This window comes from Eleutherodactylus coqui, chromosome 12 (genome assembly GCF_035609145.1).
Source record: "Eleutherodactylus coqui strain aEleCoq1 chromosome 12, aEleCoq1.hap1, whole genome shotgun sequence".
In the NCBI taxonomy this organism is placed as follows: domain Eukaryota; kingdom Metazoa; phylum Chordata; class Amphibia; order Anura; family Eleutherodactylidae; genus Eleutherodactylus; species Eleutherodactylus coqui.
This window is the reverse complement of record NC_089848.1, coordinates 5070222-5094229: the sequence shown is the minus strand read 5'-3', so window position 1 is coordinate 5094229 and position 24008 is coordinate 5070222. Positions and strand designations below refer to the sequence as shown.

General features: G+C 45.0%; 1 protein-coding gene across 2 annotated transcripts in view; it reads left to right on the top strand.

The window, feature by feature from the left end:
- The window catches only part of SEPTIN7 (septin 7), an 85461-nt gene extending 67148 nt beyond the window's left edge, over positions 1–18313 (top strand). Inside the window, exons 8-13 of one of the 2 annotated variants that reach the window (XM_066584814.1) lie at positions 2019–2070; positions 5529–5654; positions 10750–10770; positions 14071–14206; positions 15443–15582; positions 17273–18313. In XM_066584814.1, coding sequence (XP_066440911.1) covers positions 2019–2070; positions 5529–5654; positions 10750–10770; positions 14071–14206; positions 15443–15582; positions 17273–17312 — 515 coding nt within the window. In that variant the 3' untranslated portion in view covers positions 17313–18313. The remainder of the gene's footprint in view (positions 1–2018; positions 2071–5528; positions 5655–10749; positions 10771–14070; positions 14207–15442; positions 15583–17272) is intronic. The other variant, XM_066584815.1, reaches the window with a different exon arrangement.
- Positions 18314–24008: the final 5695 nt, after the last annotated feature.

The window sequence follows — 24008 nt, the reverse complement described above, 5'->3', positions numbered from 1 at the left end:
ATTTTTCCAACGTGGATCTGAAACTTTAATTTGCTGCAAAACGCCCAGTCTTGGGCTTTGAGAACTTCAAGTCTTTGTTCACATTACGCTTTTGGTTGCATTTACCACCTTTGCTGGAAATGTAGCAAGCCTCAACATGAGCGGCACAATGTCACAACTACAATACTGTAAAGTATAACATGGTAGATGTCAAACCCAACCTTGCTACGTGTGCTCCCAGCGGTCCAGGAGTATAACTAGGTGCAGAGCAATCCCACTGAGTGCAGTGAAAAAGGAAACAAAATGTTAAAAGTAGACTTTTTTTTGTAGCATGATAGCCTTTGGGAGTCCTATCCGTCACAGCCTCGGTTGTATGCATGTGTCGGGAGCTTTTCGAGACGTATGTTAAATGGAGGCCAAAAAAATGTAGCATGGACCTAGCCTTGGTGTTTTTGTAAGTGGAGTCCACAGATCTGGGAGCACATGAGTTAAGTGTAGTATAGCGTTCTGTTTGTTGTGGATCAGTAAATGACCCGGTCGCCCCTGGTGCGGGACACACAAGCCTGGATTGTGTACAGTAGTACAATTGTTCCTTGTAGTGGAACATCCCTCTCTGGTGGCGCAAGGAGGATTCCTGCCCCTCGCTACGCCTGGATCTGTCTGATTAGTAGGCTTCATTGTGTCTCTCTTGTAAACATGCAGATACAGTTACATTACTTGTTTAGTGCTTTTCATACAAGTTTGTATAAACATCCATAAAAGTTAAGGATTTGAATACCTTCCTTTTAGCTGTTACAAGAGACTTGTAGCGGACGCACTGTTAACAGGTTTATATGATGTGCAATGAAAACAAAGATCTGGTACCGTGTTAGCCAGTAGAGCAAAATGTGATTGTTCTCAGCAAGAGAAACAACGTAATCTTGTAGATATGATACCTTTTAATGGCTAACAAAAATACATGATGTAATAGCGAGCTTCCGAACCGACGCAGGGTACTTCTTCAGGCTTATGGATTGGATCTGAAGAGGCCTGGATATTTATACACACTTATAACATACATACTTATGACAAGGCACAGATATGGATGGGATTGGTTCGCACTTAAAAGGAATTCTGCAACAGCAAACAAACTTTTTTTGTCTAGGCACTGATAGCGGAGTGAAAGTTTTATGGTCCCTAAATTACTGTTGGAGGGGGGGGGGAGGGGAGGTCAGCAGGCTTGAATTGCTACAAGAGATACACAAACATTTTTAGCTAAACACTGATAAGGGAGTGAAAGTTAATGGTCCCTGAATTACTGTTGATGGGGGTCTTATCTGTATAATAAATGTCTCACACTTCCCATTCAGCATAAATCCTGGGGAATAATTTAACCCCGTATTCAGCGTGTCAAAGGTTGTTATCAATTTATATTCCCAAATTCTTCTGTGGTTTTGTGACTTGAAACCACCCTTCAATATCAAAACTCTCATATCTCCTATGTCATGTCCATGGCTAGAGAAGTGTTCGGCCACAGGTAATTCCCTTTTTCTGTGTTCAATCGTGTGGCGATGAGATCTCATCCTGGCTTTCAGTTTCTGTCCTGTTTCTCCAACATAAAGACCCCCAACAGGACATTTACTGCACATGATCAGGTACACAACATTGGACGAGGAACATGTTAATGTCCCCTGGATCTTATAGTCCTGCTGTGTGTTGGGGATCCGTATCCTGTCCGCAGGACAAGTGCGAACCAATCACATCCATCTCTGTGCCTTGTCATAAGTATGTATGTTGTAAGTGTGTATAAATATGCATGCCTCTTCAGATCCAATCCATAAGCCTGAAGAAGTACCCTGCGTTGGTACGAAAGCTCGCTATTACATCATGTATTCTTGTTAGCCATTAAAAGGTATCATATCTACAAGATTACGTCGTTTCTCTTGCTAGGAACAATCACATTTTATATGATGTGCGGTGCATCAACAAGGGGACATGACGTTTTTCAGTTGCTGCCTTGATAGCGGTTTTCTAATAGATTTTTTTCTCCCTTTTTGCAGTTGAAAACAGCGAACACTGTGACTTCACTATACTGAGGAACATGTTAATAAGGTAAATGGGTCTACAACGGTTACTTTCTGCTGATCGCACAATCCCTAAACCATTAGGGTGAATTCACCTGCCGCAGATGGGTTGCAGAAATCGTTTGATTCATCTGGATTAGTTTTTCTGCAGCAAGCATGTGGTATTCTGCAATCCCCAGTCAGATGATGTATTAAAGAATTCTACAAGAAATCTGCCTCTTGTGAATTCACCCTTAGGCCGCTCTCACAAGGCCGGACTTGTATTGTGGACTTTCACAGCAAAACGTGGGCATTGAAAGGCATGTGATTTCGATTTTTCCTTCTCACTCACAGATACAAATTGCGTATTCTGCAAGCAGAAGAAAAATCACAGCGTGCTCTATTTTGCCGTGGAATCCATGCAGACAGCTTCCATTGATGTTAATGGAGGCATCCGACCCGCAGCCCATACGCAATTAAGATTGCGTATGGGCTGCAGGAAATACAAACAAAGCAAAGAAAAAGCAAACTGTACTGTGCATGGCCGCCTGCAAGCCTCCACGATCATCCACAGTACAGTTAATGGAGGCACGCAGGGTCCCCTGCCAGAATTCACTGCAGGCCTCCTGCATGCTGAATACGGCCCGTTCGTGTGAAGAATGAAAAGACCAACATGACCAGGGCCAGATTCCCTATACCATTCGATGGGATATCTCTTGCCCTCATCCTAATACCAGCTACCTATGGTTGTATGTTCCGGTGACAGGCAGTGTGTGATTCAACACACGATGGGAAATAAGGTTTACATTCTCCTAGTCTCTGGGTAGTTCTTTGCACAGACTGTCGGCACCAAGTTCTAGAGGTTTGATTCTCATGTTCATAATGCCCATGTTTATAATGCTGCTGTGCTTGTAGTTGTGCTCACAACTAATCAGTAGCCACAGTCATTGTAGAAGACTGAAGCAGATGTCACAAGGATCAATACAATCGTTCTGACAGCCGCGGACGGCTGATGTCAGAGCTCTCTACAATCATGAGGAACGCAATGCTGCCACATTGTTAGCGGACCCTCGTCAAGAAGAGAGATTATCAGAAAGGCCAAAAGTGCCAAATCTAAGTTATTGTGGATGCAGAACTGTAATAGGTACTAAACGCTGAATATGCAACATTACAGTAAGGAGCATTTTATAATCTCTGTTAAGGGGCGCATACATGCAGCTCATCGGGCAGGACACATCTGATATGAGCTCCACGCTGGCCGCACACATTTGGCCTTCTGTAGCGCTACTTCAGTGGCACAACAGCTTTACAACTGGCTGCAATGTTGCAGAGACATGCCTAGTTTCTCCAGGAGAGGAAGACCTTGGATACTTCGGTCCATCTCTCAAACTGGAGCTTTTCCATGCGGCCCAGTTATCCAATATGGCGACCGTGGAGACCCACAGCAACCTACAGCAGAGCCTCCAGCAGGTGAGACGCTGCACCCAACAGATGCATGTTATAAGTCTTCCGGGAGGAACTAGCCCAAGCACTGCGCAAATTTACACAACTGCTGTGTGATGTAAGTCAGCGCATCTTAGATATTAAGACCAAGGTACGTTAAACTACAACTCCACTACCCGGAGATTAGAGATCAGATTCTCAGTACTGCACACAATCTAGCGACGCTACACACGGTATCCCCGTCAATTCCTGTTTGTTCAGATCTGTCAGCTTCTACATTGGAGGGCCCTGAGGCCGGCCATGTTGGCTTTGCAAAAGGCACAGATTTAAGTATCGCTGGGGAAGTACGTTTTACTTCAGCATCCAGGTTAATTCTTATACCTATACAGCATGTTCCCTTCAGGAAGCGAAAGACTGCAACCTGAGGGAATTCATTGGGAGGATGTCCCGCACTTACTGCAAAGAACGGCAGAGTCTTCTAGAACCTGGATCATCGTGCAGTCTTCCAAGGGAAGCCCTCAAGGAGATTAAAACTCCCCTTCAGGACTCGGGACCTTTAATCACTCACTGCGGGTTCTGTACTCTTCTCCATGCAACGGGTTTGAAACGTCCCTCGACTAATCCGCAACCGATTCTGATAGGTAGAGGTATTGGACAAGGCTGCCCGTTGTTGCCAGCATTGCCTGCACTGGCTATGGAGCCCTTGGCGGTCCTCTTTTGGAAGAATCCTCATACTGCCAGATCACTATAGGAGCTAGTGTTTTAGAAGTTAACTTTTTTTCCAATGACCTTTTATTGATATTCGTTTTCATTTAAGTCATAATTTTAATGCAGTACCTCATTTATTTATATTAATATATCCATAAGCATAATATACGCCCGGCCGTTCACTGCCCCGCCCAAGCAGGGAATCGAGGCACAGATCATGCCTTCCCCCATCCCCAGGAAAACCTACCTGAACCAAAAAAAACAAACCAACCTTTTTAATGTGTTGGAACACTTTTTCTGCTGCCTCAGACTTATTAATAATGCAAAATTAAAAGTTCTTACATTTCTTGGACAGGTGGAATTAATACCATAAAGATGGTAATACCGCCTCGTATAGTATACTTCGCTTGGCTATATGATTTGTTAAATAACCCGAGCACCCCCCCCCCCCCCCCCCCCCTCACCTCCTTCCTAATGGATTCACTTCCCCTTATGGTGAAGTGGCGGAAGGACATTCATAGCACCTTGACTCTTGAGTGATGGCATGCTTTTTGTGAAATATTTAGTAAAGGTAGCTGGTACACTCTCTCTTTAATGGAGACCTCATTTAAAGACCTACATAGGGCCTATTGTGTACCAACTAACTTCATGTCATTTACCCTTCAATTTCTGTTTTTTGCTTTCAAGGTTGCCATGTGAATGGTTACATGTACCAGATTTGGTTATCCTGCCTTATAGTAGCAAGACAGTGGGATCAGGTTATTGATTGCAGAGGTCACGGACCTGCCTTACACCACCTTGTGTTTGCCTCCTTGGTGACAAACCACTTGGTACCCCTTGATACTCTTTCAAACTTGCCTCACTCTTTTGGTAATGCGAATACATATTACCTCTAATTGTCGAGCTGGTGCCCTTCGTTTTCCGGCGGTTATCTCTAGAGGTAATGAAATTATGCTTTGTGAAAAAGCTGAATGCTATACAAAACTAGTTATGCCGTTGGAGCTCACCCGTCCAGCCTGGATGCTGTCCACCCACTCCGGACATGTGCTTATATTACTTCACCGGTCATTCAATATGTCTTACATTGTTGGAGGTAATTAGGCTGAACGACTATCACAGTTGTGGTGTTTTATATATTGTAGTAATTTCACATTTGGTAATTATATCTGTGTCGTAGTAACTTTTTGGACTCGTGTTCATGTGCTGCTTATAGCTATCTTGAGACTGCAATAAAGTTTTTATTGGTTTGACACTAATAGCTGCAAAGAAACTTTATAATCCCAACTGCTGCTTGAGTTTTGACACCTTACAAAAAATTGTAGTGCAGCAAATTAATTTATTTCCATTCCATTTTAGAACTCACATGCAGGATCTGAAGGATGTCACCAATAATGTACATTATGAGAACTATAGAAGCCGAAAACTAGCAGCTGTGACTTACAATGGTGTGGATAACAACAAGAACAAAGGCCAGCTAACAAAGTAAGTGCCTACCGCATCTGTCCGCCTGACACCTCTCCGTTTCTGATCATTCATTCCTCCTTCCATCTTGTGTTTTCATTCATCTGACATGTCACATTAGTCTGTCTTGTGTACTATTTCATATGCCGTGATCTAGGGCTCTGTTCACATTGCCTGGAGATCCTCCCTATGTACAGTATACCGCCAGTGTGGGCTAAGTCGTGATGTGAGCAAGCCCTCCATCCATGTCCCCACCATCTTCACAAAGACCGTCTGTACATCAGGAGTTTTCAGCCTTGTCCTGTCGTGCTCTCCCAAAGGTTCAGAAACGTAGATCTAATCCATAAAAGTCATAAGCCTGAGGATGCTGCAAGATCTTTGTTGTTAAAGTACATTTGCTGTATTTATAGCAAACCTCCCGCTAAAAATGAACACTTAAAAGAGTTTTCCCAGTAGCGCCGACTGTCAGTACCAGGGTTGGAGCGGACGACTCTGTGTAATGGCCAGCGCAGTATTTGCAGGCACAGCTCTCATTGCAATCAATGGAAACTGCGCTTGTAATTGCAGGCTGGGGTCCCATTGATTGCAATGACAATTGTGCCTGCAATTATAAGCACCGACCACTACACAGGAGTTGGAGCAGCGGCTTACACTTTGATCCCAGTGTAGTCCGGAAAGGACAGCCAGCACTACCTGTAAAACCCATTTTTTTTAGTTCCTCCATGTGTAGTAACTATGTAGGGTTTTGTACTTCCAGTTCAGACTTTTGTGTACCAGGCTTGATGATACACAAGGAAAAAAAAATCAGCTACTTCCTGTCCAACGAACCAATCACAGAACTTTTTGTACCTCTGACTGCATATAAAGCTCCTTTAAATCCCCCTCATCTCCTTGAATGACCATTGATGTAGATGTATATACCATGCATGTGATATATACAGGCAGCTAAGCATGCTGGGAAATGTAGTTCGTTGAAGGAGGAAGTCGGTGAGGTGTGCAGCTTCAGTGCTGCATAGTAAGTGCATACTTGATCTTTCCAAATCTGACTCTGACTGTAGATCCCACGGCGGAGCCTTTGTGTTATCCAATCATAGGTGATGGTAGTAATGCCTGTCGATCTCCCAATCCCCTTACACACGAGGCTGCGTTTTTAACACACACACACACACACACACCCCCTTTGCTAAAGGAATGTGTGTTTGTGGATCTGATCTTCGCGATCAGGAATGTGCAGCTCCAGCTTGAATGGTCGACTTTCTTTGTAGTGTCTGGTTTTAATTTAGGCTACTTAGAGTTTAGGATGTTGAGGTGGGAGTGGAGACGCGTTGGATCTTGTGCAAGTGCTGACCCCCACTGGCCAAGAGAGAGAATCTCTTCCTGTGCACAGCGAAAGTCAAGACTGCCCGGGACTTTACACTTGGGGCCTTTTTTACACGGGATGATCATGCGAATAATCGTTAGGTTGAGTAATTTGCACAATAACAAGTAGCTGCAGATGCGTACAGCGAACGAACTGCGATAAATCGTTAGATTATTGCTGATTGGTTCTTTTATGCGGACCTAAATATTATTGTTCGTCTGCTGCAAATCCTTTCCTGCATTCAGACATCGTAACGATTTCCTGAATAGAAAGCAGCGGCAGAAGGTTGAGATGCCGTTATCCTTGAATGCTAAAACTACCCTATACTTATGCCGTCCAAGAGGACGATATACAATCGCCGCGTCTCGCTGGTTCGCGCTTGCTACAATGTATCCTGCTGTGTAAAAAGATCCTTAGTTAAACGGTTGTTCTACGAGTGCCGTAGGAGAAAGGTGTATTTACATGGGAGGATTATCGGGTGCAAACACTTGCCTGCATGTCGGCCGGTGTGAACAGGAGTGGATGAGCGCCAATCAGTCAGCTGATTTACATGTAAATGAGCTTTATCACATAGTTTACTTCAGAGCTTTTTTACATTGCATTTTGTATTTGACCAGTTGTATAATTTATCAGTAACCCTTTGGGGCATTTATGTGGAAATAAATGACTGTATTTTGGGTTCTACATACAAAACTGGAGCAACAGCCAACAGAAGAATGACAGCTGGAAATTCCTCATTCCCGTGTGCAGCCCAGAGCAGAGCGGGGGAGACCAGCTGCGGCGGAGAAGATCTGCGATTGTCCTCTGTATTTGCCTGTCCCTGGAGAGGGGTGACATGAATGTTTGTTCCCACCACATACATCACCCAGCGAGTATATTTGCTTTCTGATTGTCACATATGAGGTTTTTTTCCAGAAATGCTGAGTTTTTGCTTATCTAATCACTCCTCTACACTGTAACTACAGATGCCGCTGTCGTGGCTGACTGACATTTAAACGTTTTACAGAACAAAATGAACACAAGGCTTATAATGAGGAAAAAACACATAATTAGTATTGACAAAACCCCTTTAACACAACCAAGTTCTATACCACCTCTATTTACATGAGACATAAATTCGTAATACAAGGTTTTTCCAATTTTAACATGACTATCGGGGGTTAAATACAGCCCCTGTATATTTCACATATTTATGGCATTGTAAGTTTTTGCAATTGGGCTGTAATAAGTAAATCACAGTATTGTTTGGTTGTAGGTGTATTGTGAAAGGTTCTACTTTGAGCCTAGATTATACAGTGGGTTGTATATATAGACTGCCCTTTATATGTTGTATTAGGCCACTTTGAACTAATAGGAGGGCCCTGTATTCACGGACAGCGGAAAACCGGACAACGCGGATCTTGGCTCCAGAGGAGAACTTGAAAGGGTTCTGTAATGGGCTTTGTCCACTTTTATAAACCACCTACATTCAATTGCTAATAGCTGCAGTTCTCTTACTAGGGGGCAACTACAATCACATGCAGTGTTGTCCAAACTCTATGTCCACTATTACAGTATTTTATCAATGCTAATAACCTTCTTTTAGAATATAATCTGTAGCACAATGGCGCAGGGATGAGCGTTTTACTGCCATGTTTGACTGTTTGACCACATCTTTGGGTAATGCTGTATAAAATACAGGGGGAGATTTATCACATGCGCATTTTTGTCGTGATTTATATTGTGACATTTTGGCTACACTTATGCCTAAGATGTGCCTAATTCTTCAAAAAGACGCACACTACTTGATAAATAAGGTGCAAATACCTCCTCCCAGAGGCGTGAAAGTCGGTGCTGACACTACACCTCCTTGGCACTGATGCAACGCTTTATTGCTGCACCACCTCAATTGTGCCCATAAACTTAGACTAAAATGAAAATGGATCTAAAAACAGAGGCGCAAGGCTCATAAATCAGGCGCACAGTAGACCAGAAAAAGTCGCGAATTAGGACAAAATCTGGGCGCAATAGCTTTGATGAATCTCCCCCATAGTCTTTGCTGTGACTCTTCGGCTATTCATCTGGTGTGTTGGACAGCAGTGAGAGCGACATGTCGGCTCACTGGCAGCGCTCTCCTCCGCCGTGCGAGGCGTATGCTACACCCGATAAGCAATCAGGAACACAAACCATATAAAATGTATCTTCCCATCTGTGAACGGCTATGATTTGTCTCATGAAGGGAATGCATTGTGTATCAATCTGCTCTTGGTGGTTAGGGATTGGCCCAACTGTCAGTGATGCCGATCACATGACCATCTCTGCCTGGAGGACAGGTGAGGAGCGGACAGGTCGCTAGTCCCCAAACTGAGTGATATACTGAATGCCGCCACTTTCGTGTCATGAGACTACAGTACCAGTAGAAGTGTATGAATTCCTATAATGACCAGATGGGTAGAATGTTTAGCCAATGTCTAGATATAGTGATCTAAAACTACCTTCTGTAACTGGCTGTGTATATGGCCATATCCGCACAGGAGGACTAAACTCTGTTTAGGAGTCTGATTTTTAATCCTTTGTGCACTTGATAAAGTAAAGCTAGAAGTGGTTGGAAACTCGAAGTGCTTTATACATCCTGATGTAGCCATGCAAACCAATACATGTGGATACGCCGCCCCTTCGCAATGTCTTTGGATCATACAGGCTGGCACTAGGTTCTGTTCTGGATGGCACTGTTTGTGGTGGCATTACCTGATAGCACTGTATTTTGTCTGAAATGCACATATGACTTTCCCAAAAATGTCCACTTCGTATAGTTACCAATGTTTCCTCCATGTTGTTGTCGCCCGACGCTTCCAGTCCTCATTACATTTATAGGATTATAAAGCAATAGTGAAAACTTCTTTCCATTTATACTGGTATAGGTTGGTAAAGTGTACTTATTGCTTACCACCCCAAATACATGCAGATATATTTAATAGACTTTCAGTGTATTGGAATAGTTAGGACGGTCTATGTATGGCGCTGCACTGTATGTTGTCACTATGTAACCATTGGGAAATCTGAGCAATATATTCCAGCTATTGCTTAGTGCTAATCCACCTATGTGGGCCAGGCTGGACAACAAAATCCTTCTTGGGCAAAATACCGTAAAGCAAAAAGTTCGCTTACTGCCCGCTGGGTTACTACAATATCTGCAGTTACGGCAGGTAATTGGTGAACGGTTGCGGACGCCACGCTTCTCCGCTGATCCCAGTAATAACTTGTAAGAAGTGTCAAGCTTGCTGGGAAAGCAGATTCTTGGCACAAGCAGAATGTATGGTGGTTATATACGCTAAATTGACTGCAGGAGGACTTTCGACTCCTTGTTTGTCAAGTAGCCAAGGGTACTAGAACTTGCCTTCCACTTGTCTATTATCTCTGCATTTGAGGTTTTCCTTGCGGTGTCTTGACTGCCCTTAAAATTCCTAAGGGTTTTAATCATTAATTTCTGATTCTCTGAAATCCTAATGCATGAGTACTGATTGCATGATTACCAATGCACTTTACACCGACTGATGAGCTCCTTCACACTACAATTAATCTGCATTTACACAATGTTGGGCTGTTTGTCTAATCTGTAATCTGAATTTTGCTTTTTACGCAACTGATCTTCCTTTTCTTTACACAACCCCACAAAGAAGCTTTTTCTTTGATTTGATTGATTTTAATTTGCCTAATTTACTTAATTTCAGCATGCTAAGTCCTTGTGTTTTTGTTTGTTTTGCTTTTGTTTTTTAGACTTGAAACAGTTGAAGGCATGTAAGTGGTCTCTTCACATTTTCCCAAATCACATACTTCTGTTTGTGTTATCGACTTATTTAAAGGGGTTGTCCCGAGAAAGCAAGTGTGGGTAAGCACTTCTGTATGGCCATATTAATGCACTTTGTAATATACATCGTGCATTAAATATGAGCCATACAGAAGTTATTCACTTACCTGCTCCGTTGCTGGCGTCCCCGTCTCCATGGCTCCGTCTAATTTCGGTGTCTTCTTGCTTTTTTAGACGCGCTTGCGCAGATGGGTCTTCTCCCTTCGGCTTGGCTTGGCAGCGCCGGCGTTTTGGCTCCGCCCCCGTCACATGTGCCGATTCCAGCCAATCAGGAGGCTGGAATCGGCACATGTGACAGGGGCGGAGCTACGCGATGACGCGTGCAAGGGGGCGGAGCCAAAACGCCGGCGCTGCCAAGCCAAGCCGAAGGGAGAAGACCCATCTGCGCAAGCGCGTCTAAAAAAGCAAGAAGACACCGAAATTAGACGAAGCCATGGAGATGGGGACACCAGCAACGGAGCAGGTAAGTGAATAACTTCTGTATGGCTCATATTTAATGCACGATGTATATTACAAAGTGCATTAATATGGCCATACAGAAGTGTATACCCCCACTTGCTGCCGCGAGACAACCCCTTTAAGTCTCTAAGTGTTCTGTTCTGGGTGAAGGGTAACAAACGGAACATTAGGTTTTATAATACAGTAATGGCCCTTCTACATGGGACAATTTATCATACAGAATCCTTCAGCTTCCCGCGCTCCTGCGGGAGTTTGAACGATAATCGTCCGGTATAAACGCATGCAGCGACCAAATGAGAGTTGTTTCTTTCGTTCGGTCCCTGCATGCAGAAAACTGAATGACGCGCCGTTCAGTGTAAACAGCAGTCATTCACTTTTGAAAAACTGTCTGCTTACTGTGAAGGGAGCCGGGTGGAGGAAGAACGCTCCTCGGAACACTCCGCCTGAATGCTGGCATCAGTGGGACGAGCTGTTGGGCATCCTTTGCCCAATAGCTCATCCCATCTAAAAGGACCACAAAGCTCAGTTTATATACAAGATTACGACATTTTATACAGGTGAACAGAGCAAGTATTTCATCTAACACGTACGAAGGCACCTTATGGTGGCATGTAGTGTGCTTTCTATATGGCCACTGCATAGGTTCCTTATTGTTTGCCATGTGCATGAGGATTGAAGTGAAAAGATTTAAAGAAAACCTTCACACTTAAAGGGGTTTTCCAGGGAGAATACTATTCATGACCTGCAGTATCCTAAGGATAGGTCATCAATAGTTGATGGGTGGGGGCCCGTCGCCCCCTGACAGCACCACAATTACACAGGGGTTGGAGCGGAAGCATCTGAAGTCTCTGCTCCGACTTCCTGTGTAGTGGCCGGCGCTTGTAACTGCAAGTGCAGCTCTCATTGAGAGCCGTGTCTGCTGTTACAAGTGCCGGCCACTACACCGAGATCGACGCACAGACTTCCACTCGACCGCTGCATAATTGTGCGCCTGCTGACAGTGCCACAATCAGCAGATCGGTCGGGGTCACGCGCAACGGACCCTGGCCGATCAACTATTGATGACCTATCCCGAGGATCCCGCAGGTCATCAATAGTATTCTCCCTGGAGAACCCCTTTAACTCTTTTAGATCCGTTCCCAGTTGTAGTTTAAGAATTAGATATCTAGTCCAAGACTACACATAAAGTTCACTGTGTTAACAAGGCCACAGGCCAACTAAATGGGGGCTACTTATCTGGAATAATTGTAGTCATGAAGTCCAAACTAGATTGTAGATGCAAAGTTGCTTCCTCCTATGAGGAAGAGACTTAAGGCCCATTTACACACACAAATATCTTTCAAAAGATTGAAAGGTCAGCAATCGTTATGTATAAAGTATTAATAGGCACTAATTGCCATGAGTACTTTATTTAACTTCATTTGCATGCAAATGAGCTTCTGGGAGTTGTTACAGAACTCATCAGGAGGTCTGATCTCTGTAATTAGCTCCATTGTTTAGTCACAGGCTCCCCATGGAGAATTCAGCACCATCATTAGCAGGCACAGCATGCGGTCCTGCTTATCAGCTGTTCTACTGAATGATTGTTTTCAAGCAGAACTGAAAACAGTCCTGTGGCTGAACAGTGAGAGATGGGCACATTTAGACACTGATTATCGCTCAAAAGATGGCTTTTGAGCGATAATCGTTGTGCCTAAATGGGGCTTTGGTTTTTAGCGTTCTCAGAACCTCGTAAGATGTAGGCTTTGAGAACACTAAAACGAGTAGGAATATGTTTTAGATGGTTCAATGGCTTGTTGTAGTTCTTACAAGGGTGTCTTTCTGTAGGGTCTTGGGTGTAGTTGCTAGGTCTTTTTACATTGATCTCTCCTGGCCATTAGGTGGTGGTGGTGGTGGGGGGGGGGGGGGGGCGGCTCTATTTGATGCCGTGAGATGAGATGAAAGCTTTATCACAGTTTAGTGATTTGAAGGTGATTTTAGATGGAGTGATTTATCATTCAGAAAATCGTTCAAATGAGTGAAAGTGAATGATGATCGTTTGGTCTAAACGCAGCATAGAAATCATTGTTGGCTCATTCGCTTATCGTTCGGTTTAAATATCCATTATTTTATCCTTCTTATTCACTTATATAGTGAGTGTGAAAGATGGAATGAGTCAGCGATGTGTAAACAGGCCGCACGAGGGCAGAGAGCTGCCTTAGCAGTGTCATTATTCACTTATGTAAGAGGACCCTAAGTCATGAGAAAAACCCTTTGGAGTCATCGTAAACCAGCACTACAAATGGCATCGGGGAGCGCAGCTGCTGGGGTTCATCTTCTTGCCTTTACCAATTACCTTATGTAATTGTTGAAGTTGCAGTTTTTTGTTTGCTTTGTGTTTTTCTTATGAGCGTTTACCATTTTACTAATAATGTGTATTGATTAGCATATCGTTTACTGATATCTTTGCCCGTCCTTCCTCGTCCTCCACTCCCCATTACGTTTGTGTAGCTTTTGGAACACTAATGACAATGGGTCAAGATGAAAAGTCCCATAGTAATACCATCCTTCCCTTGACTGGCTTAGACTCTTGTCTGGTTGCAAAGAATAAGCCAAGCAGTCGGTCTTCTGGATCCTCTGTAGTAACCGTCCATAACTCATCATCCATCCATAACTCATCATCCCTCCATTATTCTCACCATTTTGCCATTATTTTCTATTAAACTATCTGCTTTCTGTCCATTCTTAGTTTCTGCTACTTTGAACAACCCTTCTTGTGTTCTGTATTCTAGGAGCCCTCTAGCTCAGATGGAAGAGGAGAGACGGGAACATGTGGCAAAGATGAAGAAAATGGAGATGGAAATGGAACAAGTGTTTGAGATGAAGGTCAAGGAAAAAGTTCAGAAACTCAAGGATTCTGAAGCAGAAGTAGGAACTTTCATGAATTATTGATGGATGGATGGATGTTGGCTCACTGCCAAACAAATGGGGAGGGGAAAATTGGCAAGAAATGCAAAGGATCAGCTGAAAAATCTTACATCCCTGTAATAGATTCTAGGCCCTGCGGATGTTTATTGGACTCAGACTTTACCAATTCAATTTGAGTTTTGTCTGTTTTATTTATTGTCTTAGTCCATTACTTTCATTCTATAAGTACGTTCTCAGATATGCCCTATTTTTACTATTGGAATTTGATATCCGAACGTCTCTCCTTTAGACCGAATGCACACTGCTCTGTCGGATTCCGCATGTGGGATCCCGCAGCGGAATACGATCCTGTGCCAGGCTCTTGCAAATGCGCAGTTCAGATTATGCCGTGCTGACGTGGATTGTGTTACCTTTCTGCAATGATGATTGTGGAAGGGCCGCTGATCGGACGGCTTCCATTGACATCAGTAGAAGCCGTCCGCGCTGAAATAGAACATGCTGCGATTTTTCCCTCAGCGAGCGGAAAATCACAATTGATTTCCCCTACCGGACGGGGAAAAGCGATTTTAAATAGCATTTTATGGGCGGTTTGGAGTCGGATGCTAGCTCTGGTTTCTGCAATGCAAATACACCTGTGTGCATTCAGTCGTAGTGATTTCACATGAGCGAGATTACGAGATTTTCACGTGACGCGAAAGTCAGTAAAAAAAAGATTATAAAACCAATGGTTTACAATGGTTTCCTTCCCATTAGCTATATTCATACAAGAGCAAAAAATCGCGCCATGCTCTTGCTTTCTGCGATGTGCCTTTTTTAAAAAAAAAATGTTATCTCCCATGTTTTCCTATGGAGACTCCTTTTTATTGCATCAGTGTGATGCAATGCTATTTTAATATTAGAAAGTCCTATTGATTTTCGCAGTAAATTTTTATCGCGGGCGGTAGCAATGCGAGGTTATTCTTTAAAAAAAAAAACAAAACGCTGACGCTCAAAAATTTCTGGAACAAGGACTCCATTTTGACGCGATTTTCTCGCAATCGCCCGTGTGGAACTAGTCTTATTCCGCCGGAATGCATCTTGTCTGTTTTTATGTCTGTGCCAACTGCGCACAGTGGAGATTCGCTGGGCATAGGGGGAGTTTGTCTCTCACATTCCTGCAGATTTACTGTTAGTCATAGCAATTGCGATTCTAGTAAAGTAATGTCAGACTCAGTCAGGGCTCTTGTATCTCCACAGCTCCAGCGACGTCACGAGCAGATGAAGAAGAACCTGGAGGCTCAGCACAAAGAGTTGGAAGAGAAGAGGCGTCAATTTGAGGAGGAGAAGATGAACTGGGAAACTCAGCAGCGTTTACTGGAGCAGCAGAATTCTTCCAGGTATGGACCCCGGCCGTAATACCTTGTGTTTAGAGTAGTGCAGTTGGATGTATTTCAAGGATGCTTAGTTTACTTCTTCCTCTTGAGACCCGCTCCTCCCGTAAGTCGGCCATTTTCCAGAGTAGGTAGCGCATACCAGGCATGTGTCTCTCTTCTGCGGAGATCGATTCCCAAGTTTCCAGAAAACAGAACTCCTTAGAGCCGGCAGGGTGAAGATAGTTGAGCGAGTCGGCAGCAGTTAAGTGACCAGCCAGAGGAGAATTGTGTTACAGTAATGTAGCTACAGGTGTGACCACTTCAGTGTAAAGCTACAATAGTAACAAACGGAATAAAGGAAAAGGATTTCACCTGCAATCAGGCTTACGTGTCCACATTAACTGCATTAACATGTATCAAACTTTTTCAACATTGCTGACATGAAAAACTGCAATTGCTAGCCAGCACGGCGCAGCCTTGTGAAATGTGCTGATTGAAGGGCTGCATGGTTTCCTGCAGCTTACCTCTGTCCAAATCGTATCCCAGTAAGGGCTCATTCCCACGAGTGTGGTATCATTGCGTATTATGCGCGATGTATGCTTGCAGTGAATGGAGTCAATGCAAGTACATTGGTTTTCATTAAACCATTCACATTAGCGTATATACATCGTGTGCAATGCACACTTGAAAAACTTCGCATGTTGTATTTTGCGCATCACACGCTTAGTCACTATTGTTTTCTATGTGTTGTGTGTTCAGCAATGTCAATACACAATACATTGTAGACTGGCGGTGCGGCATATGCATTGCTGCTGTAAGACCGGGAAATTTTAAAAAGCTGTGCTTGATGGCGTACGTGAGATACTGTGACATGTGCAGTGCAATATCCGCCATACACGGCGATAGCCGGATGCCATGGCAGTAAAATGCTACGTGATCCCATACAGCCACGGGAATGAGGCCTTCGGGAAGAGGCTTTTCCTACATAGTGTGATAGTTTATTGACCTGATGAAGGAAGATTACAGAATTGTACCCCACAGTCCTACATTTCTGGGGACTGTAAGAGGACATTATGTTTGTGTATCCTGCTAGTGTATGACGGGTCTCCTCATCTAGTACCCAGTGAATCAGCTACCAGGGACAGTTTCTTTGAGCAACCTGAATTTACCATTAAACACTGCACTACTCAAAACTCTACTACATAATATAAAAATTTCTCCGTTCCTGCCTTTTAGAATACCAGCAAATAAGCCCCTCACTAACTTGGACCATCAGATATTTTGAAGTCGTAAAAAAATTTTTTTTTTGTTAATTCAGGTGTTTTATTGGAAAACTTTATTTTTTTATTTTTTGCATGTTTTTCCCACCTTTTATAAAAACTTCACTTCCAGTGCTAGACACCTGTATCTGCAGCCAGCTACTTCGTCACAACAGATCAGCTGATATCTAGCCTGTAGTCCTGAGGTCTTTGACTTGCCTTCAAATGTCCCCCTTTACATACATAGAGGTCCGCCATTGTCAGATTTTAGCAAGTGAACCTATTTTAAAGGCAAAGGTGATCCGGTCCTGCAACGAGAGGGACCAGTCAGCTGACTGATGCAGTCGAGTTTGATATCTTTATGGAACGTTTCTACTTTCCATCAGTTGATGGCCATCATTTTAATACATTTTCTGTCTCTGCACCCCTAATTATTTTCTTCTGTTTTTCCCTAGGACCTTGGAGAAAAATAAGAAGAAAGGGAAGATCTTTTAAGACATTTGTTGACCACCATACTCTGTATCAGTTGCCAACTTGCCAGCACAGACATCAGTGTTTGTTGGAGCCATTCAGCCACACTCGAAACCAGTTGCATCCATTAATGTTGGATTAAACGGCATGACCCTTTTTTTTTTTTTATTATTGATCTTAGTGGAGATTAAGATGCCTTGAATTATTTTTGAGGTTTTTTTTGCATACTTGGAGAACTTTCCGCTGCTCCCCATCTCCTCCCTGTTTCTCTTTTTAACTGATGTCCTCATTTTAAAATCAAGAAAAAGTATTTTACTGTTGTATCCGCGTGGTCTGGTGGCAGGATATTCCACAATACAAAGACTCTGGCTTAATAATGAAGATAAACGCCATACTTTTATCGCCTCTTCTAACTCACGCACATGTAATAGAGAACTTCCATGCATACGGTTTCTTGTCATTTACCTTTTCCATTGTTTAAGATACACATGGGAAACATAGGCTTACCGTGCACAAGTTGGCTTTTCTCCTCTTTTCATTTTCCCCAAGAACCAAACTCTAGTGAGTGGGGAAATACCTAAAATATATGCTTTTTCCATTAAATACCTTCTTTCCAGGAGAATCTAATTACTGCTTCCTTTTTGTAATAACATTTACTTTAGATATTATTTCTGAGTATGGGCCCTACTGATTTAAAGTATATCCTATTTCTTTGCGGTAGGAGTCAGTGAGTAAAACCTTTATATATTTTTGTTTATTTTTTACTTTCTGCCTCTTTACTTCCCTATGTTTTGTGGTAATGCAGCAGGAATGATGCATTTATAGGTCATTTCTAGATGAGAATAACAAACATTCTGTTCCTACCCTATTATGCAGTCTATTTTATGTTTTGCTAGAAATGGGAATCGTGGCCTCACAAGGAGAGGAACATCACAATTTTGCATTTAGCTGTATTCATATACTGCATTCTGTATTTTTTTGTTTGTATTGTACAAAGTCACATAATAAACAATGTTGTGATGTAATACCGCAAGTACCTGTTTTTTTACTTCTTTTTTTGTAGTATTGTGTGCAGTTTCGTAGACCTAGATCATTCAGGTTTTGGTTTTTTAAGTCTGATTGTGAATCGCCACATTTACAGACCATAATTTTAGCTCCACACTTCTGTGCAGACTTGTGTTTACAGACCTCTCTAGCGGTCAAAGCTCTTTTTTTTGTTGTGGAATGGACTTGGAAGATAACAGCGTGTACTGGAGGCAGCTCAGATACTTACTGCGTACGTACTTGTTAGCTCCTAAGTTCCATCCAATGTAAGTGCAAAGAGCATGTTATCTCTTATTCCTATGGGTATGGTGCCCATACATGCTGCAGTTGATCCGCTGTTGCATGCATATAATCACTAATTGCTGGAAGCATCTGGACTTGACAGTTGAAAATAGTCCAGATGCCGCTCAGCAATTAGCATTGATGCATGTCACTTTACAGGTGCCTGAAGCCTTGATCAAGGGGAAGTCATCTTAATGTGTGTTCCCCCCCCCCCCCCAAAAAAAAAAAAACCCCAAAAAAACACATGGCATAGCTGTAGTAGGTTTATTCTATTCTTCGTTAATAAAACTTGTCCTTTGAGACCTCCTCACTACCAGCATGTAAAGGAGAAAACATGTATCAGGTGCTGGAAGTCCTTTTTGCTGTCTCCGTCTCTTAGGACAGAGATGCACAAAAGGCTAGAGAGGCCAAAAAGCGAGTGCGCAAATGTCCGGTTTGCTTGCGGCGGCTAGAAGAGGGCCACACCAAGCCACTATGTGCGGACTGTACGGAGAAAGTGGTCCGTGAAGAGGGCTCCTCTGGCATGTCGGACATCCGATCCATGATCCGCGAGGAGATTGAAGCCTCTCTCTCATCTCTTTCTCTACCGCCCCCCACGAAAAGGGTAAGGCGGTCACGATTGGATGAGTCAGACTCTGAGGAAGGACTCCTAGAAGATTCTCCCTCAGAATCCATGCCGCCCATGGAGGATGCAAGGAAGTATTTCTTTTCATCGGCGGACCTGGGTCAGCTATTAACCGCGGTCCGACGCACCATGCAGGTGGAGGAAGAGGTGCCGCAGCAGCCATCCTTTCAGGATAACCTGTTTCGGGGGCTCCTACCGCAGCCAAAACCGTCATTTCCAGTTAATGACATCTTAAAACAGCTGATCCTGACAGAGTGGAAGCAGGCAGAACAGAAATTCTTCCTGTCCAAGGAATTTAAGGATCGGATGGTCTTCACACCAGAAGATATCGAGTTCCTGGAAACCGTCCCTAAGGTAGATCTGGCCGTTGCCAGGGTCTCAAAGAAAGCAGCCCTCCCCTTTGAGGACATTTCCCAACTGCGGGATCCACTAGACACCAGAGTGGATTCCGCAATGAAAAAGGCCTGGGAGACTGCGGCCCTGACCATTAAAGCCAACATCACGGCCACATCTGTGGCGAGATCTATGACGGTCTGGTTGGACCAACTCCAGACGCTGATTTCTCAGAGGGGCTCTAGGGAAGACATCTCCAACTGCCTTCCCCTCCTCCAGCAGGCAAACGGCTTTCTGGCAGACGCCTCTATGGAGTCGGTGAGGTTCGGAGCCCGCTTAGCAGCCCTCTCGAACACAGCCAGGAGGGCTGTCTGGGTTAAGGCCTGGACAGGGGATAACGCTTCCAAGAACAGGCTCTATTCCCTGCCCTTCCAAGGACACAATCTTTGGGCCTTCCTTGGATACACTCCTAGAGAAGGCATCGGATAAGAGCCAGGGACTACCGTCGGAGAAATCCTTCAAGCGGCCTCCCTCCTCCTACCCTCCTCCCTTTGTTCCCTCTAGAACATACAAGGGGAAAGGGAAAACCGGACGCTGGTCCTATCCCAAAGGCGGAAAGGGTGAGAATCCGCCTTCCAGGATCCTACAAGTAGGGGGTAGGCTGAGGGGGTTCGCCCTTAGATGGAGTGAGGTGACCTCCAATCCCTGGGCCTTACGCCTAGTCTCGGAAGGTTATAAAATTGAATTCTCCTCCCCGGAGGTTCGTGGTCACCCCCTGCCACTCACCTTCGTCTGCTCAGGCCCTCCAGTTGGGGGTGCAGGAGCTGTTGTCCCTAGGGGCCATCACTCGGGTTTCCGCAGAAGAACTGTTCAAGGGGTGCTACTCCCCCTTGTTCCTCGTCAAAAAACCTAACGGGTCCTATAGAACCATAATTAATCTGAAATTCCTGAATAAATCTATCTCCTATCAAAGATTTAAAATGGAATCGGTGCGGTCAGCAATCCCATTATTTGTGCCAGATAGTGTCATGGCCACCGTGGACTTAAAGGACGCCTACTACCATGTCCCTATACACACAGATTCCTAGCAATTTCTGCGATTTGCCCTGGTGATAGATGGGTCTGTCTCTCACTTTCAATTTACATGCCTGCCATTCGGGATTTCCTCCGCACCCCGGGTATTCTCCAAACTGGTGTTAGAGATGGTGGCGGCACGAAGGACTGACAAGGTGTTGACGAGGTCCCATACCTTGACGATTTCCTGATCATAGCAGGATCGGCTTCAGAACTCCAGTTCCAGGTCAACCTTACACTCCGTCTGTTCGAGTCGTTAGGCTGGATCATCAACTCCGCTAAATCCAGAAGAAAAAATTTCTGGGAGTGATTCTGGACTCACACCACCAGTGCTCATCCCTTCCCCTGGAAAGACAAAAAACGATCCAGGATGAGTGTCGGGCACTTTCTCTAACCACCGAAGTCTCCCTTAGGAGAGGCATGAGGGTCCTCGGCCTCATGACATCTTGCATCGGGGTAGTCCCTTGGGCCCAGTTACATTGTAGATCTCTCCAAGACTTTATCCTAAACAACTGGGATAAATCCCTGGATCGGAAAGTCGTCCTTACATACAAGATAAAATCCTCCTTGGAATGGTGGATGTCTATCTCCAACCTTGCCAGAGCCACGGCTTGGTACCCCGCATCCCCAGTATCCATCTTTACTGACGCAAGTGCAACTGGCTGGGGGGCCCACTTAGGCCGTCATTACGTCCAAGGGGGCTGGAACCGGGAGGAAGCTACTCAATCCTCCAACTACAAAGAACTTTGCGCTGTCTGGAAGGCCATTCGGGGCCTTGAGACAGATCAGGGGTAGACACAGTAAGATCTTTTCGGATAACATAACTGTGTCCCTCATTCGCCACCAGGGATCCACGCGGAACCCCCGACTCCAAGACCTGGCGGCGAAAGTTCTCGGGTGGATAGAGCAGCGGATGCCTTCCGTCACAGCGTACCACGTAAGGGGCCAAGAGAACTCCATGGCCGACCATCTCAGCCGCAGGAAGATAGACCCCGGGGAGTGGACTCTACATCCACACGCGGTCCAGCTAATTTTAGAGAGATGGGGGACACCCGAGGTGGACTTGTTCGCCTCTCGGGAGAACACCAAGTGTCCCCGGTTTTTCTCCAGGGGAGCAGACGGGGGCTCCCTGGGAATAGATGCACTATCCCAGGCCTGGGATTGGGACCTTGCATACGCCTTCCCGCCTATCCCCCTGATTCCTTGGGTCCTAAGGAAAATTCAGGAGTCCCCAGGCTCCGTTATCCTGGTGGCCCCATTCTGGCCCAAGAGACCCTGGTTCCCGCTCCTGGCCGCTCTCTCGACACAGGAGCCTCTACATCTGCCGCAGAGAGACGACCTCCTTCACCAGGGTCCCCTGATATGCCCAAAGGTCCGACAGTTCAGACTGGCGGCCTGGAAGTTGAGCGGGTAAAATACCTGAGTCAGGGCCTATTAGGGAGGGTGACCACTACGTTATGTGAGAGCCTCAAAAAATCCACCAAAAAAATATACTCCAGGGTGTGGGATACCTTCTCTAGGTGGTTGGGGCATAGTATACATGACCTCCAACAGCCCGACATTAACAAAATATTGGAGTTCCTACAGGATGGTTTGGACATGGGGCTAAGACCTAGTACCCTTAAGGTCCAGGTGGCCGCCCTTGGGGCCTTCTTCGACTTCCCCTTAGGCGACCATAGGCTAATTAAGAAATATCTGAAAGGGGCAGTCAGACTCCATCCCTTTATAAGGGAAGCCATGCCCCCCTGGGACCTGAACCTTGTTTTGCAGGCCCTCTGCGCACACCCCTTTGAGCCCCTGGAAGATCTATCAGTAAAGATCCTCTCCTATAAAGTTGCCTTTCTAGTTGCCATCACATCCGCCAGACGGATCGGGGAGATCCAATCCCTCTCTATTAGGCCCCCGTACATGACCACCTTCCCAGATAAAATAGAGTTCAGGCCTGACCCCTTTTTCCAACCGAAAGTTCTCACAGACTTCCACAGAGAACAGCCAATAGTACTTCCCTCCTTCTGCCAGGAACCCCGTAACACCATGGAACAGAGGTTCCATAATCTAGATGTTAGACGGGCAGTCCTGAAGTATTTGGAGGTCACACATTCCTTCAGGAAGTCTAACGATCTCTTTATTCAATTTCAGGCTCCACGCAGAGGAGGGGCCGCTACTAAGAACTCCTTAGCGCATTGGGTCAGGAGGGCCATAGAAGAGGCATACAGATCCCAGGGGATCCCACTCCCGGGCGACGTTAGAGCCCATTCCACTAGGGCGGTCGCCTGTTCCTGGGCGGAGAGAGCCCAGGCGACAACCGACCAGATCTGCAGGGCCGCCACATGGTCGAGCACTCATACCTTCACTAAACACTATCGCCTGGACCTGGGGGCCAGCCGTGATATGGCCTTTGGGCGGAAGGTGCTACAGGCGGTGGTCCCTCCCTAAAGCCCTTGGTTGTTGGCACATCTCCAGGTGTATGCTGTCAGGATGACGAGGGGAAGACAGGAATTAGGTCCTACCTGTTAATTCCTTTTCTTGAAGTCATCCTGACACCATAGGGGCTTTTCCCTCCCCTTGAGTTATTTTTACGTGAAGTAACGTATTGTACTATGATTTCTGTATTAAAAATGATTGGTTAAGCAAAGCCGGGTCACTGTAGTTATTTGGTACACACTGGTGAGCCGGTGGTGGGAGTTACCTTTTGTATTTTCCGCTTCCTGTCCCAACAGGTGTCCAGCGGACAACCTCCAGGTGTATGCTGTCAGGATGACTTCAAGAAAAGGAATTAACAGGTAGGACCTAATTCCTGTCTTTTGCTGCACTGAAAGTTCCCAAGAGTCCAGGGACCTGTATAATTCTGGATTAGAATACATTGTATTCTGCCAATAGCCAGAACAATGGAGCTGTGTGCAGAGCTCAGACCACATGTAGTGCTCTGCAAACAGTTTATGCAAATGAAGCTGATAGTGTTAATGGACCTTAGTGTCCATTATCAGTTTATGCAAAAAAAAAAAAAAAAAACTGTCAATCTTTCAAGCTTTGAAAGATTGTCTTTGCGTGTAAATTGGCCTTAAGTAATCAGGAAGATGGGCCTTGGTAAGAGAAGGGACCAAGAAACCCAATGGTTACTCTGGCTAAGATCCAGTGTGAAGACGGGAGACACTTCCAGATGTTCAACCATCATTGCAGCCCTCCATCAATCTGGGCTTTATGGCAGAGTGGCCAGAAAGAGGCCTCTCCACAGTAAGGTCCCCTGTCCACGGGCACCGCCTGGGAGCAGGAGCCGGCAGATGAATCTCCGTGGTCAGCCTATCTGACAAATGGGCTGACCGCAGAGAATCGCAGCATGCTGTAAATTGCCCACCGCGAGC